The 22,658-nt window shown below is 39.0% G+C and overlaps 1 protein-coding gene across 1 annotated transcript in view; it reads right to left on the reverse strand.

Annotated features, from left to right (window-relative positions):
- The window catches only part of LOC124308762 (protein Skeletor, isoforms B/C), a 68,573-nt gene that overhangs the window by 35,841 nt on the left and 10,074 nt on the right, over nt 1-22,658 (reverse strand). Inside the window, exons 2-3 of the mRNA XM_046771782.1 lie at nt 7,349-7,574; nt 5,885-5,996 (exon numbers count right to left, since the gene is read on the reverse strand). Of these exons, the coding sequence (XP_046627738.1) occupies nt 5,885-5,996; nt 7,349-7,574 (338 nt within the window). The remainder of the gene's footprint in view (nt 1-5,884; nt 5,997-7,348; nt 7,575-22,658) is intronic.

The following is a 22,658-nucleotide window of genomic DNA, read 5'->3' on the forward strand; positions in this document are numbered from 1 at the left end:
AAGTAAACGTACAGATGGCTTATCACCAGAATTTCACATTCTCAGTCTATCTAACTAATCTATTTTGACTTGTAAAATGTTTTATATACAGAATCAAACAAATCCTTTACTCAATACTTGATAAAGAAGAAAGAACGCTATGCAAACGGACAACTTCGAGTTGTTAAAGCTGTTGGGTTAGGTCTTTAGAGTGTGGCCAACGATGTGCATGACTCTTCCGATATACTGCAATTCTATATTCCGAGCCTTCTATGAGATCACTACTCGGAGTTCTGACCGTTCCGATTCTTGATCCTTCGCATTTATGAATTCGAATAGATGAAAATTCTACTTTATGATCCATCCGAAGGTTATTTATTTGTGAATAGAAATAGAATTTTTCAAATTTATATCTCCAGTTATTTATTTGTGTTTGCGAGCAATCGCTTTTACCCTCGTTCTGCTAATGGCGTTTCGGAATTTTCACCAGTTGTGTATACAAAATTCTATAACTTCAAATTTCGATACTTTTATATTCTATTCCCATTATTTCTGGCTTGATGAAGATTCACTAATTTGTTCTTTCGTGATTGTGAGTTTTCGATATATTTATGTTCGGAATTCTGACCATTCTGATTTTTCTTATTTTTTACCCGCACCCTTATATTCCACGATTCGATACTGTAACTTATACATCAGTTTGGAATTGGATGAAATCATTCATTTGTAAATTTAAAAACAAAACGGGCAGTCCGATAACAATTTGGACACTTGCAGACTCTCACTATTTCAGATTTCATCGCTGATTCTGTCTACCTATTGTTGTTCCATTTCTAAAACAGTCTATTTCTAACAGTCTAATTTCTAACACAGATTATTGACTTTCCGGTTTTCTATTTTCAGAGATAAAGAAAGTTATTGTAACCACCCCGAAAATCAGAAGTCGAAATTTCACTAGACCTCGACGTTTCGAACATTTTCGGCTGAACGTATGTATGTATGTATATATGTACGTATGAATGAGTATGATCAATTTGTTTGTTCAACAATATCTCGAGAAAGAGTTACTGGAATTCCATGATTTTGGTCTCTATTCATGTAGCTTTCCCAAACTTAGAACTCATTAGATTTTGGCTTTGGTCTGTTTGGTACTTTGCGAACTGTTTAAATAAGAAGATTCTGAAAAATAAAATAAAAATGATAACTTGAAAATGGATGACCGAATTTGAATGATAATTGGTCTCACAAGGTTTTTGGAGTCGCTGATCACGAATCTCAGGTCAGATTTGTAAAATCCAAAATAGCGACCCAATATGGTGGAAAAAAAATCTAAAAAATTACTAGGTTACCGACAAAAAATTTCTTGGGTTACCGATAACAAATACAAGACTACCAAAATTTGTAATGGTGGATCCATTATACTAGTTCAAAATAAAAAAATCGTAATATTTTTATGTAATATTACAAATATTTCTGAATTTAAAAGGAAAATAATATCAAATTAAGCCTGTCTTTCGAAATCTGAGAAAAATAGTATATCCGAAATAAAAAAAATAGAGCAACACTCGTGTGTGCTCTAAAGTCTGTTTGATTTCTAAACCAAATAACAAATAATTACATTTGTGGTTTTTGTTAATGAATTAGAGACGTTTCTGAGGAAGGTTCGAAAATTCCTAGGATAAAAATGAGTCGTTCGAAAAAATCTCGAACCTTTTTGGTGCATTTTCAGGGATTCTACTATTATGAGAGAAATCTCCGGCAAAAATGAAAAATATCTTGGTCAATCGTTCACTGAGTTGGCACGGATCACTCTATATAATATTGGCCAGTTTCTGGTGTCTCTAATGAGATAACAATTCTTATCAACACTGGTAAGAGTAAAATGTGTTACTACGGGTGTGCCTCAAGGCTGGGTCAATGGCCCGGAATTATTTATATTGTATGTAAATGATATACCTGAAGATCAAGATACAAAGTTAGCTTAATTTGCTAATTTTGGAAAAATGGAACATCTAACCTGATGTAAACAAGTATATACGCACAATTTAATGTAAAAGAACAAAAAACAAAAATAAATATAGCCGTTATACGCATGGTGTAGATACTCCGACCACTGTCACTTTTCACTCCGTTTACTCTGGGTTACTCCCAAGGTTATGTAACGTTATGTTTGTGTTGCGAGTGCATGCATTTTTTAAAGTTCCACACCAACTGAACCATGAAATCGAAAAAAATTTTTTTCCAACAATTTCATACTTATTTTCAAAGGTTTCAAGAATTTTTCATCTTTTTGTTGTGGACATTTTTTAGAAATCGTACAAATTCCACAAAAACGTATACCATAAAAATCATGAAACGTCATAGTAACGTAATGTTAAAACCAGTCAATCGACTAAGAATTTCACCGGTTGGTGTAACAAGTGCTAGTATACGGTACCCATTGATGCAACTTCTGGTATAATCGAGGATCTGGTATTTGCGTATATGCAGTAGGCTAGAATTCAGCAAGCAAGTGTTTTATCAGTTTCACGTAGAAACAGCTTCACTGATTACTTCTTTGACCGTATCTACCTTGGTTTGATTCCATTGTATACGATGTCTCCTGTTAGGAGGATCTCCGCGTTCGTGTCTCCTTTCTTCCGTGTCCTCGACGGCAGAGATGTGATAGAAGATTGTCAAAGCCGAAGGACCTGCCACGAGCCGGTCACGTGGGTGGATTTCAATTTAAAAGTTCGAAAATTACCCAAGGATTCTGTTTGGCTTGTTTGTTCTTCCAAGAGCCAGATTGTCTCGCATTTTCAGTTTATCAAGATAAAAATTGCGGCTAACCGAGAAGACTGGCGCTTGCGTTCGGTTTTCGGGGATAGTGGGAAGAGCAGGGGGGGGGAGGGTGTGCACTATGGGGTGGGTAGCGTTGAACCGAGAGAAGAGAAACAGAGATGGGGGAAGGGGGAGGAAAAAAATGACCAAATCCTATCTGAATCGGTGGACCGTTGAGTGGCGATTTGATATCGGAGTAGGATCTATCCACTGAAAGGAGTTCCCCGTTGGATTTTCAGCCGCATTTATAGAGGGAGTGGGGTTCTGAGACGAAGGCGCGGAGGTTTATCCTGACAATACATCCTCTGAGCCAAAAGGAGTCCGGAGTTTAGGGAGCATTGACTGATAGACAAGCATCGCGGACAGCCAGTTCGATTCTACATATATATATATACTCACTAGGCCAGTAAAACGCGAACGAAATCACCGAAAAGATATTGCATGTGTGGGTAAGACTCGGATCCATACCTACCACGGGTATATAATACAAGTCACATCACTCCTTCACCTCGAATTATATCAAGGTCCCATTTTTTGGATGAACTAAGTCGGAACGAATCCTAAATATTTTTATCATTTTGCAGACGAGGCAAATGATCGGGAGGTGGCCACTAGTTATTTGCAAATTTGCAACGGTTTGTAATATTGAAAAAGAGAAGCTTGGTGTTATGGACAATTTTTCATCAAATTAAGAAGCTTTTCCAGTTTTGCAATTTTTCGACTTCAAAAGGCATACTTTTACTTAGACTTGTACTTGGCGAGCCCGCAACGATGCTGTGTGTGACAAATGATGTTTGAGGACAGTGAAGATTGATTGTAAAATTTGAAAATCAGAGCTTTTCGAGGTCATTTATTACAAACTTCAACTCAAAATTTGAGAATTAAAAATGGTAGATCCAATATAGCGGTCGAAAATGCAACGTATCAAATTTCATTCATACTAAATTACATCTTGACTTTTCGTTGGCCGTATCGAATAGACCATTTTCAATTCCGAAATTGTGAGTTCAGGTTAATATTTTTTTTCAATTTCCACATTCCAAGTCAGTCAGAGGTTACGAATAACGTATAACTTAAACAGGCAGGGGGCTAAAGTTAATACAATTCAATACGGCTGTACAACGTGGCGGACCAAAAACCAAAAAGTCATTCGATTTCGATAAAACTTGGTGCTCGAGGGTTTTCGAGGTAGCTGGTTACGAATCTGATCTTGAAACTGCAAAATTTAAAACGGTGGATCCAACATGGCAACATCGAGTGACTTTTGGGATTTTGGTCCATCATTTTGAACTGTCAATTTTGGAGTTCAGATTCGTAATCAGCGACCCAAGAAACCCCCGTACACCAAATTTTACCGGAATCCGTTCGGTACTCCGCTCTTTTGCGGGAACTAGTTGGAGTTGAAATAAAAATTTTACAAACAAGGGAATGATTTTTTAAATTATTTAGAGTCAATTTAGGTGGTGAGCCGATCGAAATTCAAAATTCAAAAATGACCTTTGTAAAGATCATCCCATTGCAGCTAGATTGATCGACGGTTGAGATTGTCAAAAATTTCTGAGCTTCTTTTGGGGCGAATTTTTCCTGATGAAATATCTTTGATTTCGAGTCCAGTGATACATAAAGCATCGAGATAACTTGATTTTTGAGGGGACGCCCTATCGGCCGTGTATTCGTGGTCAATGGCGCGTGTGCGATGGATTCGGAAGCCAAGACAGGGGCGTATATATATATTATTGGGCGGGGAGGTTCCCTTCCTCTTATATTCAGAGGGGTTTAATATCACAGTCTAAGGGGTGCTCCTGGACCGTGACAACCCTCCATCAGCTACGCATCGTCGCCGCGGTCGTAGAGTTGTCCGTTCGTCGTTCTCAATATACCGGGTGTCTAGACAACCGCCGTTTTAGGTAAACACGGCGAAAGCGATAAAACAGGGATGAAATGACGTGGCGTATTTTCTGTTTTTTAGTATCGGCTTAGGGTTTTTCCACCTCTGATTTTGACTTTTGATAGCTGCTAATGATAAAAGAAGTTTCGCTACTGATTAACGGTTTTAGTATTGAGAGATGCTAGTTTTTTTTTACCTGTATTTAGAGTTTTGAAATTTCAAGAATGGTTATTGATTGTTGAAGTTATGTTCAGCAGATAGCTTGAGAAGTCACATTTTTTCACGTCATTATCATGTCTATTATCGGACACAAGATTGGAAAAAAAAAGATAAAAATTTAAACACAGGGTTTTTCAGGTTTACCACACTTTGTAATTATCGCTGGAACTAAAAAATCTAATTTCATAAATGTATTCTCTTTTCAGTACTATTTTCGTAGTTATACTCAATCTTAACACCTCATCTTTAATTCGTAATTCACGGAGTCTATTTCAGAAATCAATCATTTTTTGAAACCTACGCATCAGATCGGAACGTGTACCAAATTTTATCGAAGTCGTACAAACTGTTTCGAAAATTTCCTATAAAAAGTGTTAAAGCGTGTTTTAAATGAAATGAGTGGAAAATCGAGCGATTGTGAACCACTTTTCAACTTTCGAAACCTCAAATAAAGTTAAAACTCCTGCCTGTGAACTGTACTTATTCGTTGGTTATTCGTAAGCTTTTTGGTCTCAATAAGCAGCTGTTCAGAGTTAACTTAAAGCCCAAGAGCAATATAAATACGTTAAAGTTGTTACTAACAGTGGTGAACAAGCAGTTGCGCTCGCATAGGTCGAGAAGACATAAAACGAAAAATGTCTACCCGATGGTCGTAAATCTTGATAGTTAAAACCGCGTATAAACCTTATGGGTGTGGCAACTGTGATAAGGATTTTTTCCTTTTTATTATTTTTTTCTAATTGTCGACCGACGACGAGTCAGCCTGGCAAGGTGCCATTGCGGTGTCGACGGTATTCACTTCCGCAGGTGGTTCCTTAGCGATTGTAAGCCGTGAAGGTGTTGACTAATTCTCTACTTCCGGAATCAATTACCCATACTGCAAGCTCGACCCAATACCACAAACTCTTTGCACGCTTGCGCACCCCTGCATGACCCTAAACCTCAAATAGCTTTTATCGTTGGTATTTCCACACTTACCGTAAATCTTTGACACCAAACGCTCAGCCATTTGATGTCTCTTATTCGATTTCCCTGCGGTAACCTCAGTATGATGTCACTGTTGTTATACGCTTTCAAAACCGGCGGGTCCCTGCAAAATTGACGTAGGGTTAGATTCAGGTTTCGATGCCGGTGGAAGGAATCGGTGAAAGTTAATCTTGAGAAGTTTGAGATACACAGATTCAGTTCCACTTCGTTAAAGGTACATAATTGTTTTCTCAAAAACTTGGTCTTTGAAACCATTTAGAAAAAGTAACTCTTAAGTAACTGTTCTTTAACTCGTTCAATTTATTTATCGACAGTAATTGACGATAATTTTACTAAAATCAAAAAATTATAATTTATCGGTAAGATGAATATTTGGTCTACAGTCGATCGTTGTGCTGGTTTGCCTTCGATCGTAATTCTTCACGAAACTTAATTTTCAAAACCATCGCGGAAGAGCTGGTTTCATTTATAAAGCATCCACGAGCCTGTATTAATTGAAATGATCCCCCCGCTCAGTAATTATTTGGAAACCTCACGATAACTGAGTTTTTCTATTGAAAAATTATAATTTGTTCCTTTCTTTTCATAGTTATTGTCAGTTGCTGACAATCACGAAATATGCGAATTTCGAAAACGTTTCGTGTCTTTTGAAAATCTGAAAATATGGCTTGTTAGAAAAAAAGAACGCTGACGATAAGAATTAAACTGTAGGTATTTTTCCCATCTATCAAAGACTTGGAAATTTGAGAAAACAACAAATGAATCCTTTTAAAATCACACCCATTATCTCATTACGCGAGGAACAAACCAATGGCTTTGTGTGGAAATTCATGATTAACAGTGTGGTTCGAAAACTTGCATATTGATCAAAAATGATTTCTAATAATACATTAAGCGTGATCGGAGTACGTTTTCACCGACTATAAGGAATCCTCATTATGTGAACGCTCCAGCCGCGATGAAGCGATTTCAACAGAATAGCAGCCCGGTTTCGTGCGTGGGACCACCCCCCGCTTTAAAAATCTATGACCGACGCATGAGGTTTGAAGCGGTGTTTGTGAAATTTTTGCGGTGAAGAACTCGACGCGGAGAAAGCATCGCGGTCAGGACTGCAGAAGTGTTAGAGTCCTGAAAGCGCACGGGTAACGGGGAATGGGGTACAGCGCAGCAGCCCGTGGCCAAGGGATGAAATGAAACTCAATGAAACTCAAAGGGCTTGTTGTGAAGGGGCCCGGGAGAGGGGAGTGGAGTGGAGGGAGAGAGATTGAGCCGTAGGGTGAGACGGGCGATATGCTGCAGTTAATAAAATTGGAATTACGAGCCTGTTCCCGCTCGGAGTTCATCTTCCCGTTATTGCGTTTTGCTCGATCGCCAACTAGGGGCTGAGAATCGCGGAAAATCTACAAGCAAAAGTGGCGGGGGTCAGGGTTCAAGGTCCGTCGTGTTCAGACCCACCTTTCGCTGTAGTCCTCGGGGTAAGGGACGATGAAGCCGTCTGGACTAGGCCTGGGGCTGTTTCCGACCCAGAAGTAAGCGGCAGGACCCGTTCCGTCATAGCTGAAGTCTTTGATGAATATCGTGGTGTCGTCGACCGCGTAAACGGTGCCTCTGGTTTGATGGGCGTACTCCTGCAGAGGTCCGATCAGTCGTCCGTAGTAGTTTGGTCCGTACTTGGCGTGCCCTGAAGCACAAAGAGAACACAGACCATTTGATTTATTCGCTTTTCACTCATTGAATGTTTCGAAATCGGTATTTTAGGGTAGTACTGATATGCAAGTATGATATTCGTCTTTTTCGACAATCGTTCCATGTCATTTTAACCTTGGCACGGCGTTCGTCCGCGAAGTTAATAGCTTATAACGCGTTTGCCTTTGCGAAAAACGTCGGACTGACAATGAGAAAAGATTCTGAAACCAAGTTGGAAGGATGTTTTGTCACCTACGCGATTGTTCACAAGTATTTTCGAAAACAGTGTATCGAATTTCGTGAACTCAATACTCAACAAACCACTTGTCGATTTGGCTGAAAATTGGACAGAGATTGGTCTACGTCTAGACAATGTTGCCGCAATTTTGTCAGACATTTTTCACACCAGACTTCGAAATGGGAAACGTTGAAACTTTTTTCAAATTCGCAATTTTTGATTCGTTAAGATGATTTATTGTGCTTTGATATCAAACTTTCCACAATTGGAACGTGAGGTTTTTTTTTTGTTAGAATTTTTTGTAGGACGGTGTACGAGTTTTTTGCTAGGCAGGGTTTCCGATGAACCGCTGAAACCATTTAACCTAGATGGAATGAAAACTGAAGTACGAAAGTGAACAGTGCAGATACTGTGTGCAGTCGATCCTCTCGCAAAAATGAAATGCTTTTCGACGAAACTGAACCATTAGTCTGAATTATATTTTAAAGAAGTGTATAAAGCAACATTGCAATTATTTGTTACACACGAATATAACGTTTTTTTCATCAAGTGAATTTCAATTTAACGCTGGATTCCATTCGCTTCAACTCGGGAGTTTATTCGTTCTGATACGTACTAGCAAAATACCTGAACAACTCCCAAGATCTTTTTCATTAGTACCATGACTGGATATTTGTATGAATTTCAACGTACATCTTATTCGTCAAAGCTGATAATATCAAAATGCATGCATTGAATGTATTGACAACTTTCGGAGCGAAATTCTCAGACCTTTCAGAGAAAACTTTGAAAATGACTTATTCTTCAATAACCATACAATGTATCTTTTCATGGTGAATATTGGGGGTAATCACGAAGCTACGTTGTGTAGGGTGAGTAACTTAATGAGAAAGTTGAAGGATCTTTGAAACGTGGCGGGAACCCCAGCCTACGATGTCATCAAGCATCTTACTCCGCAAATTTACATAGGGAAAGTTTATATAATACATGTAATATATACACGTTAATTGTGAATGATGAGTCCAATGCTTGAGACGTTTTGGAAGGTATGTGCAAGTCATTAGTACCAGTCCATGCACCCTTCTCGAGTTTGGGACGCTCGGGAGGAATAAAGCTATATATAAAAGCCCCTGCAGAAACGCACATATGTACAAGGTATACATCTTTATACATGCAGCACATCGACGTTTCCAATTTCCTGTAGACATTTCCTTTGGAAAGGATCAAAGGATGCACGCGAAATAGCTGTGAATAACAACAGCATCGTCGTTGCCTTAACGTCCCTTCAACTGTACAGGGTGTCCCATTTTAAGAGGAATGGTCCCATAACTTGAGAAAAATAAGTTGTACAGAAAATTGTTTCAGACGAGAACTAAAGAGTTTCGAGCGGGGCATGAGATGATGCTACCAAGACCCTTTTTAGTAGTTGTAAGAAGTCATTGCCACCTTTAATTTCTCCATAAACGAGCAATTGGTTTTATCAGACACTAGATCATAGCTGGATTATTTCTCGTAAAGGATCGTTTACCTTGCCTATAACTTCGCGCTCTTATACTATAATACGTCACGAGCATTAATCAAGAACCATAATAATATCCGTAAGGAAGTACAACTATTAAGGATAAACGCTTAAGCAAAAATGTCAAAGCAACAAAAACCACGTATAAAATGAAGGTTCAACAGTTAGTACTGAAGTCAATCAAGTCGATTTCAATTCGAACGATATTCTATTAACATAGGAAAAAAACATAAAGTTCAAGAATTTCAACTAAAAAAAGAAATACGTTTATGCAGAATTATCATCGACCAATAGCTGGATTATCACAAAACATATTAATATGATTATTAAATTCATTTCAAGTGATTGTCAGTACATAAATTTAAAACCTACAAATAATCACCGATTGAATAAAGTTATAAAACCAAAATGGTTTTGGCATCAAGAAAATTGAGCATAAAAATGAACATTCATTTTTGCCGTTTAGAGGATAATTTTTTTCATCAACCTATTCACTGAAACCAATTCCAATTTCGTATTTCAAACCTTGAATCATCACCTTCAAAATTGTTCATTGACTTTTTTTCAATTCCACTTTTCACAACACCCAATACTTTCTAAACATTTCACGTCTCGTCTAACTCTGACCAGGAAATAAAATTTTCTAAAGATTTTCTGAACTAAACTCACGACCAGCACCGCCTACGAAACTCACACTGAGATTTAGTGGAAACCTAACGAATACAAATCTTATACGGCTGAAAGTCCCACCTTCTAAACGGTCCGAGGCGTTCGCGAAACCTACATCGTTGGTATTGGGCCTGTTGAGTTCCGGAATAGATTTGAACGACGTATTTGCGCGAGATGGCCAAAGCGAAATGAAAGGGGACGGTGGCAGAAACTCCTCCCTGGCTGCACAGGTTGAACGAGCACCCCAATACAAAAACGATACGCTGGGGTTCCCTTTGATTTGCATGAATTTCATTTCATTTGCTCTACAGAGCCGTAAAACCGCCTCGAATTGAGATGAAAGCAGTAAAGATTACCGAGTACACCACCTAAGCGTATTCCTTGCTCGTGAATCTTCACGTTACGTCCCAATTTTCGCCTTGAAAATAAATCAAACCAATCTCTTTTTTGGAACGCTGCAAGGAACATTCGGCCGCCCTGCGGAACGTAACGCTTTGATTGTTATTCACAATCCATATTTTTGAAAAAGGATCTTTGGCATCACTGCATAATATGGCAGAACTTATCGCCAGAACTACGTCATTTTCGTTTCTGCTGAAACCACAGGTAATAAAACTTGGGATTATTCATACTTACAAGGAAGGTATCTCAGGGCGATATCTCTGATTTTATTTCTTGTGTAATATGTTACAGTAGACTGAAAACTAAGCGGCACGTATCTTTTTTCATCTGCCATTAAGCTCTTTGAGGGGGTGAAACTACCCTCCGAAGTAAGACACGTCAGGAGGTGATTTGGCAGTTTCACACACAAGAATATAACATTTTTTAACCAATCCAACTGGAAAAGTTTTCTCGTAACGAAAGATGAAAAATGTAATTTCCTCAAATAAAAAAACAAAAAACAAAGAAAACTGCTAAATCACCCGTTAAAATGCCTTACTTTTAAAACTCGTTTCACCCCCTTAAATTGTTCAATGGCAGATAAAAAAACAATACATGCGGCTTAGTTTTTGTCCCTGATTATTTCCATAAATTTTGGTGTTTGAGAACGAAGAATTTAGGAATAAAATCATAATTATATTAGAATACATCCCCCCACCCTTGCCCCCCCCTTTTAATAGTACAATAACATCAAAATTAGCACTAATCTAATATAAAGTGAACATTCAAACTCATATTACACCCAAAATTTTGATAGTTGTTTAACATTTCTTGGACAATATTTTTATAATTAGGATCCTTAACGTTGCCTAAAAATTCAGAAACAACAGTTTTCAAGGAATTCCAGGCATGCTTTTCTGAGCTTGTCATGACATTTTTAAAGTCTGCATGTTCATACCAACGAAGTAAACATGAATTGACTAGATTACTCCTCTGAAATTGATAAAAATATTTCTGTCAATAAAGTTCTTCTGAGACAAGCGTCTCTCCATACTTATGCGAATAAAAAAAGATCGTCGTGTGATATACGTAACGACAGAGTTGATATTCTGAATCAGCAGACCAAAATCTATAGGTATCATGTACAAGTATCCAGAAAACTTTTTCATCGCAGACCTGTCTAATTGTTCACGTAATGAACATCGGAATTCGTAGACTCGTGATTGGTTCATTATTATCAGACCCTGATTATGGGAAACTGCTTCTTCTGAACCGTTCTGATCAACGGACTTTGATACCACGCAATATGTGATACCTGTAAAGTCATTATTCCCAACAAGGCACTGTTTGAAAACCTGAACAATGATAAAATTTTTGAAAACTGTCCATACGCAGTCGAGAAAACCGTTAATCAAGAATTAAACTTCATTGTGCAAGTTCCATGCATGACATTCTCCGTCAGCGAGCAAAAACCGTATGAAAGAGTGCCTAAACGACGAGCGGAGTTGAGCGTTGTCGCGTGATAATTGTCGCACGCGGGTCCTTATCTGAAATGCGTTTCAGCTTTTAGCGAACCCCTTTAGACGACGACGGAGTCCGTGCAGGGTGTCCCGTTGAGGTCCCTTTCCCTTTCCCTTTCCCTTTCCCTTTCCCTTTCCCTCTCCGCCGCCCCATTCACCGTCCCGCAGGATATTATGGCCATGTGACAATGAATGCAATGATCACTATCTAACAGGGGTTCTAGGTGCGTCCCTATAACACTATAAGACACTAAACTACCCCTGACTGGTACCCAAACTGCCCCAGCTATATTATGCCCATCGATGTTTATTGGATTATACGCCATACTATTTGTTGGGAACCAAGCTAATGGAACTGTAATTACCGCACGCGCCTGACACTGGGGTTCTCACCACTGGCTGACGTCGCTGTACCGTTACCAAAAACAAACCAGCACTTATAAAATAAACATTTTCTGCACCTGTTCGGTCGGCCTTTCTCCCCTTTCACTGCAACGCGAATCATGCAATATGATCCGTCACTGCGAATCATATTAGCTATGGTATTTAACCGGTCATTTTCAATAATATCGGGAATTTAATCAGATTTTAGAAAACGCTCAGTCAATGAACTCGTAATAAGATCATCGGTAGTCCGCATTTCCATGCTATATATTGTATACGCATGCCATGTAAAATTGTTCTTCCACCGAAATTCAGTGTAATTTACTTAAGATTACAAATAAATAAGAAGCATTCGTGATAAGTGACATTCGTTACCTTGATATCATGTACGTACATCAGGTATTTCAGCAAAAGTCTCGTATAGAAACCAAGGAGCACCAGGTTACAGTAAACGTCAGACATACTTTTCAATATTACACATTGGAAACTTGCCGATTCAATGCATAATCACTTATTTCCAGCTATATCTATGTATAAGTACGCAGTTAATCTTGCACAAGGTACGATAGATGAAAAGCTAATACTTGTAATTTGATTTCTCTTTTTTCAATCAAAATAGAACTTTTCAAAATTATGCGGAATCACTTTGAATCGGTAACCATATGTATAAGATTCAAGGCAAAAGTAAACAACCTGGATATCTGAACTCAAATGTAACTAGGTATTACATTACAACAAGACGTTCTGTTCACGTCACCGAAAACGAAATCATACTTTATGGCCTGTTCAATTACATGCAATTAGCTTCTGCAACGTATATAACATCGATAGCGTTATGGTACATGAATCGTGAGACGATTCATTACGACATTTTTCTCTCCGAGTGTTAAACGATCGTGTCCGGAGGGTGTAGAGCCAAGGGTGGTGTGTCCGGGTTCACGGACTAACGCCAACGACCCATCTCACGCCTACTTCCGACGTGCTTTCTATTTTCGGGTCCACAGCCTGCAACGTTTCCTAACACGCCATTTGTGTCTCTTTGGTTATTTCGATGTGACGTATCCTTTGAATATTTCATGTAGATCCTCTGTGGGAGTTTGAACGAGCATAATTGAAATGATTCTAAAAGGTACACAATTATGATACACGTGAATTCAAAGCTCAACCTCCTAGGAGATACGGTTATCAAAGAGAGGAACAGAAAATTAGGAATATTGCAAACAGTCCGCTGTAACCTAGTTTTCAAATGTCTTTACTTCGTATTGATCGATCTGATCGTAGAAGTTGGAGATAGTTCAACTGTATGTTTATCGCAAGTACTAAACGATCTTGTTTCAAGATGACCAACACGGATATGACTGCGAATTGTTGCAAGGCGTCAACGGACCACTGGTTCAACTGTGTAAATAACTTTGTTTGCAGTAGAACAAGGGCCAAATCTCATTCTCGTATCAAGCTGAACTTTTTTTTAGGCGAGTAAGAACCTCCGTGGTAACAGGAGGAATCCCCCGAGAATAGACCAGGCATAGAGTGTATGGCGGCACGTGATAGTTCCGTGTTTGGTTGTAGGCTGAAGAAAGAAGCACCCTGCACCACTCTTCAAGAGGTGATCCTGAAAGCAGGATATGGTCTTGGAGTGGCGGTCGGGTGGAGGAGGACAGTGCGATGGACGCAGAGAAACGAGAGGAGGGGGTTGGTCAACATTTGAGCCCGGCAAACAGCTCTCTCTCCAGACTCTAGCGTCTCCATCGCTCCTCAGGGACCCTCCTTCACCCCCGCAACCTCAGCGTATCTCCGGCGAGGCCTTTGCTCAGTTTTGCATCTGCACAACCCGGGCTGCTGGACCCCCACTTACACTGGCAGAGGACCTGTCGCATCCCCAACTGCAGTGGACGAGGCGCATTATGCAACGTGGTGGATATAAAGGCACTCGCAACTTCATTAAAATCTGACTGTCGCGTCTACTCAAATTACCTAGCGAGTGTTGCTACACTGCCGTGTAGTTACCCGAATAGCGAGTCAAGGGATCATCAACGTTGGCGTGTGAAACATCTTTAGGAAATTAAAAGACCTACAGATCTTTCATCTTCGTACATCATGGAAAAAACGTTTTAATTATACGTGCTACAATGTGGTTTGTTCTGTGATTATATTATATATCAACACGATCGTCAGTTCAGGTTAGAAGTAGTACATTGCGTCACAAGTTAGGAAAATATTGGGCTCATACCACAAGCCACGTTCGTTCTGATGCCACCTATCCGCGCATGTCACACGCGATATTATTTGTTGCATTTTCCCGTGAAGTTTGTTTTGAGAAGCACGGCAGATGCCACTGATGGGGAGTAAACTTAAGGTTGTGTAACTTACGTTCAATGACATAGTGCGGAAAATTGACTTACTCGAAAGTACGCATGCATCACCGTTTTCGTCCGCACTGACCGAAAATGGAGCAGTTTACGCACGCCTCACAGGTTTCGAAAAGCGGATTTTTGAAGCAGGTATTGTAGAAAAAAATTCTTCGGTATATAGTATGTCACCCTTTTTGGAAATAGTGCGGAAATAAAAAGTTTACGCATGTGTACGTGCGAAATGTTCTTCTCTTCGTCGCAGGGCTTTATGATAATATCTGATTCGTGTGATCATAGCACTCGTTGAGAAGTCTCCTATAATTAATTTCCGCACTTATTACGCAATACAGCGGGTTTATTATTTTAAACGAGTCATTATGATATCTCGGAAACGTAGCGTGATACTTGACAAAGTTTCGAATGAAAGTTGCTCAATTTTGAGGATGACATCTATCAGAGGAATTGATGTAAATGTAAGCCATGCTTCATTTGAGAAGTCTTCATGAGAACCATTTGTTAAAATGAAAACCGATTTCCTTCGAACCAAAGTTGTAGTTAATATCAAAACGCTTCAGAAGTTTTAGTATTTTGTCTATAGAAAGACTTTCCGCCGACTAATAGCGTTTTGATTTCCCGTACAGGCTCGAGGTTGTGTCCCATTATTCATTTATTTTTTCTACAATCGAGGCATCTTCTACTGCAAATCGAATACAAATAAGAACAAAAGTGCCAATCCTTATCTCTACATCTGGTTAAAGTTCTCATTCAATGCTGCTTCAACCTCGGCTTCAACTTGGGTATGTTTGCAATTGGTAAAAGTTATGCACTCGCAGTGCCTTGAGGAATTGAGTCATGATATAGAGCAACCATTATCCAGAATTTTAATTACGAAGGTCCCCAAAGCCCGCATACATTCGATCTTAAAATTTCTCAAAGATTGCTCACCAAATGGCCCCTTCTATGCTGTACGACTGGGCGTTCACTGTTCAGGACCGCGAGGCAATGTGTTGGAGACTGACGTTAAAATGAAGCGCGGGCCCTTATATTTTTCAGAAAGCGGTGCTCTTCAATGCCGCCCGAGGAAACAAAGGATAAGGGTGGCCAAGGGACAAGCCTGCAGGCCGTGGTGCTGTGCCTTCCGATGCGTTGTTTTTATAACGAACTCTTCTCTCTCTCTCTCTCTCTCTCTCTCTCTCTCTCTCTCTCTCTCTCTGCATATCGCGTGGACGATATTACAATCGGTTATACGTACGAGGACCGTTCGCGGCACTATGGCAGATAACGCATCAACCGGAAGCTAAGTTCTATTGTCTTTGGCGGACGGGGGAGTGTGGAGTGGTGGCAGCAGGGGTGGCTTAGACATTAACGAGACTAACCGGATTCATCAGGGGGCGTGCGGCTCGAGAGAGAGGGACGTAGTGAAGGGATGCTGGGTTGGGAGGCGCTGATTTTAATCAAGATATGGGCTGGCAGCAGCCAACAGCAGATCAAGCGAGTCGGGTTATCGATCTTCCAAGTGCCGTAGCAAGTACACCGGCCTGATCGGATGCTCAATTTTTAAAGATTAAACTCGGGTTCTCTTTCAAATACGAACGTGCACTTCTGCAGGTTATGGGCAGGATCGGCCGGATAAAACTTAGTCAAGTGTAAAATATTAGTACAATGTAAAAATGAAATCTAAGATCAGACGTAAAAAAAATCTACAAAACAGTCTTTTCACTTGCAATGCAAATATACGTTTTCGTTACGTGAATTCCTTGATGATCTCTTCCAAATTCAATTTTTCAGCATAGGCGTAATTTGTGAAGAAAAGCTAAACCTATTATTGACGCACAGATTACAAACCTTCAACCATTTCGATGCAGAAAAAGACCTTTCAGACGTACATGAGGATCCAGGGATAATTAATACCAATTTTACAAGCCTTAAGAACTCGGTTAAAAACCCAGACCTCGATGGATTCTGTTTGAGAAATTAGAAAACATCCTTTAAAAACTCAATTTGCATCTTTCGGTCAGATAATACAACGAAAGACACGTTACTTTGAAGATTCAATCTCGTCGGATCTGTCATGTAATCTGTATTGCCAGATTCACAGAAGGTTCATGGAAAATATGTGCATTACTACCGGTGCTGTTTTTAAACCTTGCCACAATCTTTCGTGGGTGTTGAAGTTCGGGTTCGTCTACAAATACGAAGTTCGACCGCATAATTGAAAAATAAATAAGTATATAAATACGTTTTATTACAATTTATCTAAACTATTTCGAGCAATTATTATTTTTAAGCTATGGAATTCAACACCTACTGAATTCCGGTTTATGGAATTCTCTTTCTATTGAATTCGGGGATATGGAGTATTTCCCCAAAATCACGGTTACTTTGTGGTTCTGGATATGTGTTGCCGGATCTCATGCGTGGGCATACGATACGAATAGTTTATGTGCAATCCAGGAGTTTAAGGTTACAGAATGAAAATATTAGGCCTCCGGACCATGGATTCTAACAAAACTTCTCAAGGCACTCTCTTGGCCCATAGTCTGGAGCTTCTGATGTGCAGTTTTATCTGTCAGGCATTCCTTTGACCATTTTACAATCAATCACGTTGTCGGAAATTCTTAGTTATCGCTTTACTAACGAAAACATCACAAATCTCATATTTTACACCAACGAAACGAGTCTAGAAGCTTGAGCAGAATTCATGGTTCCAAAGGGCTGACGACTCTTTCTGTCAGTATGATCACCATCTTACTGACTACCTACACATTGTATGGGCACAGTCTGTAAGTATCTATAGCAAATTTATTTCAGGCAGTTTAATTACAAACATACCTCTTCTGGATTGTCTGTTCGTATATGAAACTCGTATTAGTTTTAGAGCTGATACACTGTTGAACGGCTCAATATTGTCCGTTGGGAATTGATGCATTTGGTGAAGCAGGTATACGCATCACTAGACACCCTTTCCGCAAGCTCAGCGCTCTTCTCGTTCTACTCACTGACTCCCCCGATCCCAGCTTTCCCGTCTCACCCTATGTTTTACTCTCGCGCTCTCTTTCTCTATATATCATGAATATATATATATATATATATATATATATATATATATATATATATATATGTGTGTGTGTACATATTTCTCCGTCTCTCTCCCTCTTTCACTTTTTGGCTCTATCTCTGTTCTATATGCTGCCATCCGAGAATATAATGGCTCTAAAACGAAGCCCCGACCATCCCTCGTCTGCTTTAATCTCTTAACGGGCAAACGACAAAAAATATCATTCATATTCTTCGTTAGGACTTAGCCAGGCTCTGACGATGAGTGGTGCAGAAGATTGGTACAGGGTTCAATTAGGATATTGCGCTGTCTTTTTCAATCACATCTATTGCGAGGCGCTAATCATTCGGACTAGATCCAAAAAAATGTATACGTAACGTCAAATAGAATAAATTTTCCTCCTGCGGAAGTAAAAATGTAAGTCGTACATGGATCTCGTACGTATCGGTTTGACACTGTACAAATTGTTTGATGAAAATTGTTTCCTTCTGACGAGGTTGAATTAGTAAATAGTAAAACTCAATCAAAGTTTTTAGTTGCCGTAACTAAATTGTTCAATTATCACACAAAATATTAATCTTCTTTCGGCAGTCTTCCAGTCGCAACGAGAACTTTGTTATTCGAAACAAATTTTTATAAACGAAATGCCACCGCAAAAAACGTTAGATTAAGAGTAAATTTTGAAACTATGTTGGAAACACGTTTTGTTCTTGAAAAAGTATTTTCAAGTATTTTCAAGAACGGATGTACCTATAAATACATGTAATTTATGTGTGCGTGTACGGATTTTTATTAGTACGCGATCCGTCCTATAGGTATACAAACGACTTGATCGATTGAGAGAAATTTGGATAAATAATTTTTTACATTCAGTCGGTATTCCATTAACTTTAAACTGGCCTTTTCCACATTCGGATTCAAATTGGCGAAGTTCAAACCTTTAATAAATATGTAACTTTTTCATTCTGCAAGATGATTATTTCAATTTTGAAATGAAATTTTTTGCCACTGCAATGACATTTTTTAGGAATTCATGTTTCTTTTTAAATCACATGGGTCAGTGTACGAATTTGTTGTAAATAGGATTCCAGGCGAACTGATGAACCGATTTTACTAAATTTAGAATGCAAAATGGTACATAGTCATATGCAATAGACTGCAGTGTTGACTTGGTTGATTTTCACGACCTGAAACCAAGCAAGCTTGCCATTGTCAAGTAACACTGCTGTTAATACTGGCCCCTTGACACTGGAAATGAGAGTATCAGGCGCCTAAATAATGGATTCTGTTCAAACTTCTACGGTTGTTTTTTCGCCTTAGAATATGAAGCCTATGATATGCATTTTCATATCCAGTCCTGTCTTTACTCTGGGTAAAATTGATTATATCAGTAGTTTAATGAGTGCAATGCCATAGTAAGTGCAACCTGTGGTGTATTGATGCTTTAAACATTAATTTTCGTTATTCTCCATTCATATTCAGATGACTGAATGTCGTAAATTCAGGCATAAACGGATGTATAATTATTTTTAAAGCCCTAGTTAAGGATAAACTACGACTGTTCGACGATTTGATCTAACAAAAACTGAGTGAAGGGAGGCCCAATGGATGGAATTACGCATCGGAAGCTCGAATTTTCAAATAATATAAGCCTTCATAAATTCTCCATTTATGTATATCCCCATTCAAAATTGTTTTTACGATATTAGGAGAAGAAAACTAATCATTTCAAGAATAGTAAAGCATTTGTACCTATTGCTGTGTTTTATAAAAAATTAAAGAGGTCGGACAGGTGCAAAATTTTGTTATTCCTGGCTGCAATCGAGTTGTGACAAATACGAATGAAAGATAAATATTGACAGACAGTCGATTCAACAAGGAAAAAAGGCAAATCAGCGACAATATGTTCAAACAGCAGTTAGTGGTCATCGCGACTATTATATAAATTATATTTCATTACCTCTTATGTTCCTGAAAGTATAAATTTCTATTTATCGCTACTGTACACTCCTTAACTAATTTTATTTTTTACCATGATCAGAAAATACAGAAGAAAATAAGAAAATGAGATTATTAGAGTTATATTCAAAAACCCTTGCAACTATTGCTATGATATGATGTTGGTGCAGAAAAATTTGATATAAAGGCCTTATCTGACTGAAAAAATGTATTTAAATAAACAAACAGATTGAATGTTGCAATAACCATAAAATATGTATAATTGACAACTGCAATCCAAGTAAACAGTAAACAGTTAATCCAACGACATTTTCTTGTAATTTGAATAATATTTAAGCTATTATTGTAATTATAGCAATTTTACTAGAATTTTCTAGTAATATCAACAAATTAAATTTGTCTCGATTTACTTAACAAATTTTGCAAGCAATTTTTTTTTTACCAAGTACGACGTACCCATAAATAGGAGGTGGCGGGTAGAAATTACGATGCCTGTCACGTGATCAGATAATTCTCGATCGATACATAATTCATTGATCGATTCTTTATTCTAGCTTATGTCCCACAGTGAGCAGAAGTCTCAAAATTACATCTCGTTTATCTCAACTCTGAATACACCAGGGATAAGTTTCGTAAAAAATGACGTCTCGTATAAATTGGATCATGACTACATAGTTCAACACTTCCAGATGGTGAATAAGATTCCGGTAGGTACTTTGACAATTTCTTTATCTCTGACAATTATTCCACTCATGTAGTATCTAATAATCCACTCCACCATACGAGCAAGTTATTGTACCTAATTTTCATCCAACGGGCTTTCTGCGGTAAGCAATTGTTGGTGCGAAAATTTCCTCATCCCTCTTTTGCCGAGGATGCAGGTATTCCTTGACCCACACCCCCACATACCGAAGCATCGAAACAAGATTCTTTATCCGACGCGTGTTACACACGCCACATGTGTATTGCAGGAATGCATCGATATTACACGTGTGAGATCCGCGTGAAGGGACAGAGGTGATCAGTGCAATAACCTTGTACCTTTAATCTGCAGCAAATTCTAAGAACTTAGGCTGATTCCAATGGCTGCAACGGTACATTTGTCATCGCTAAAAATCCCAATCGTTGTAGGCATCGCGTTAATTTGCTTGGTTGGCAGCAGCTCTCGGGCGAGTCCATAACCATGGGTTTATCCGGTTGTTTGAGTTCCACTGCGATGATACGAATGTCTCCCCATGGGAACAGCCCGTCACATATTGATTGTAGAAGGCGCACCACTGTACATAACTCGTACCACGCGCATAACATGAATTTCATGGAACCTCCCATCATCGCCCTATCCCCCTGGCTCTGCTCATCCCGCTTTTGCACTCCGCGCAGTCGGGACAACCCCAAAACCGGTAGGCATAGAACACATCCTAATGATATCAACGACCGCATTTGTCACGTGCATTATATATAATAGGTGCTATATCTATGTGTCCATGTATGTCTGTATTCGCCGTCGACGAATCGCCTCGCATCTCGACGCTGTGAGAGTCGTCTATGGTTCTTCTAATTTTAAGTAACCCAAGGTAGAGACTTCAGTTTTACCTCACCGCACGATGAAATGACGTCTGTCGCAGGTTACGATTGTTGATGGCACGTTGTGGCGAGTACTTTCTCTCAACATCGATCGAGACTCTCCGGTTACTATCAGCATATGTATGCTTTTGATCGGATCGTGTGGTATTAATCAGACTTCCTTTGTCCATGAATGTTGAGAACGAATGATTTTGCGATTGGTGGATTGCAGCTCTGCTACATGACATTGGCACCTAGTAACCAGTGAACAAAGGATTTGTGCTGATGTACGTGTAGGAAAGTACTTTCACAACACGGTTGCGGGCGCCTATCTACACCTTCGATATCAGTGTGTGAGTGCAGTCTGGGCACCGGAGAAAGCCTGTTCCCTTCCATTAGTTAAATTGTACGGTTCGTTTTCTCACGTATACATGTAACCCAGGTGTTTAAAATAGGATAGACTGTCTTCGGCTTACCTGCTTTATCGACGTGATATAGCGATAGATTTTTCACACCGATACCAATTCTACTACTGACATTTAAGCATTGAACCTATTCCCTCGACAAAGTCTGTTGATCCATTTATTGTCGTTTACTGAATATTAGAATGTACTGCTTCTAGCCCCCATCAATATAGTTCACGTTGCGAGCATACTGAGCATTCATGGGAGCGAAAAAGCATCCTGAATAAATATTCGTATTATATACTTAATCGCATAATGTATGTTACGTGTTTTAATTATCAATTCCTTTTATTCTTATTGAGTATACAGCATCGCTTGAAAAAACGTTTCAAAATTCGAAAAAAAAACAGCATTATTGTGATATTTCTGAGAATATTGTGTCTAAAAAACTTTGAACTCAGAGATAATAGAGTATAGACACATCATAGTAGTTTCACCCACAAGAACATAATATTTTTTAACCAATTCAACTGGAAAAGTTTTCTCATAACAAGAAATCAAAAATGTAATTTTCTCAATTAAAGAAAAACAAAAAACAACTGCCAAATCGCCCCTTGAAATGCCTTACTTTGGAGGGTGGTTTCACCCCCTTGAAGTGTTTAATGGCAGATAAAAAAAATACATAACGCTTAGTTTTCAGTCTACTATAACATATTACAAAAGAAATCGAATCGGAGAGATCGATCTGGGATACTTTCCTTGTGAGATGGCCATATCGTAGAGAGACCGACGCAGCGTTGTAGCCAACAGGTAGACAAATGTTAGCATAACCTCTAACCAGCCATGCTCGCATCTCGCGAGATTTAATTCAAAACTGTAATACGGGGTGAAAAGAAGGGGTACGCATACTCCACATGTGACGCATGGTACTTCGGGTAATTGGTCTGACCAATGGGTCTGTATTTAATATGTACTTGTTGCTTGGACTCCAGATGTGCAATTCCCACAGGGAACTACACGGCGGTTCTCGATA

Source organism: Neodiprion virginianus, chromosome 1 (genome assembly GCF_021901495.1).
Source record: "Neodiprion virginianus isolate iyNeoVirg1 chromosome 1, iyNeoVirg1.1, whole genome shotgun sequence".
In the NCBI taxonomy this organism is placed as follows: Eukaryota; Metazoa; Arthropoda; class Insecta; order Hymenoptera; family Diprionidae; genus Neodiprion; species Neodiprion virginianus.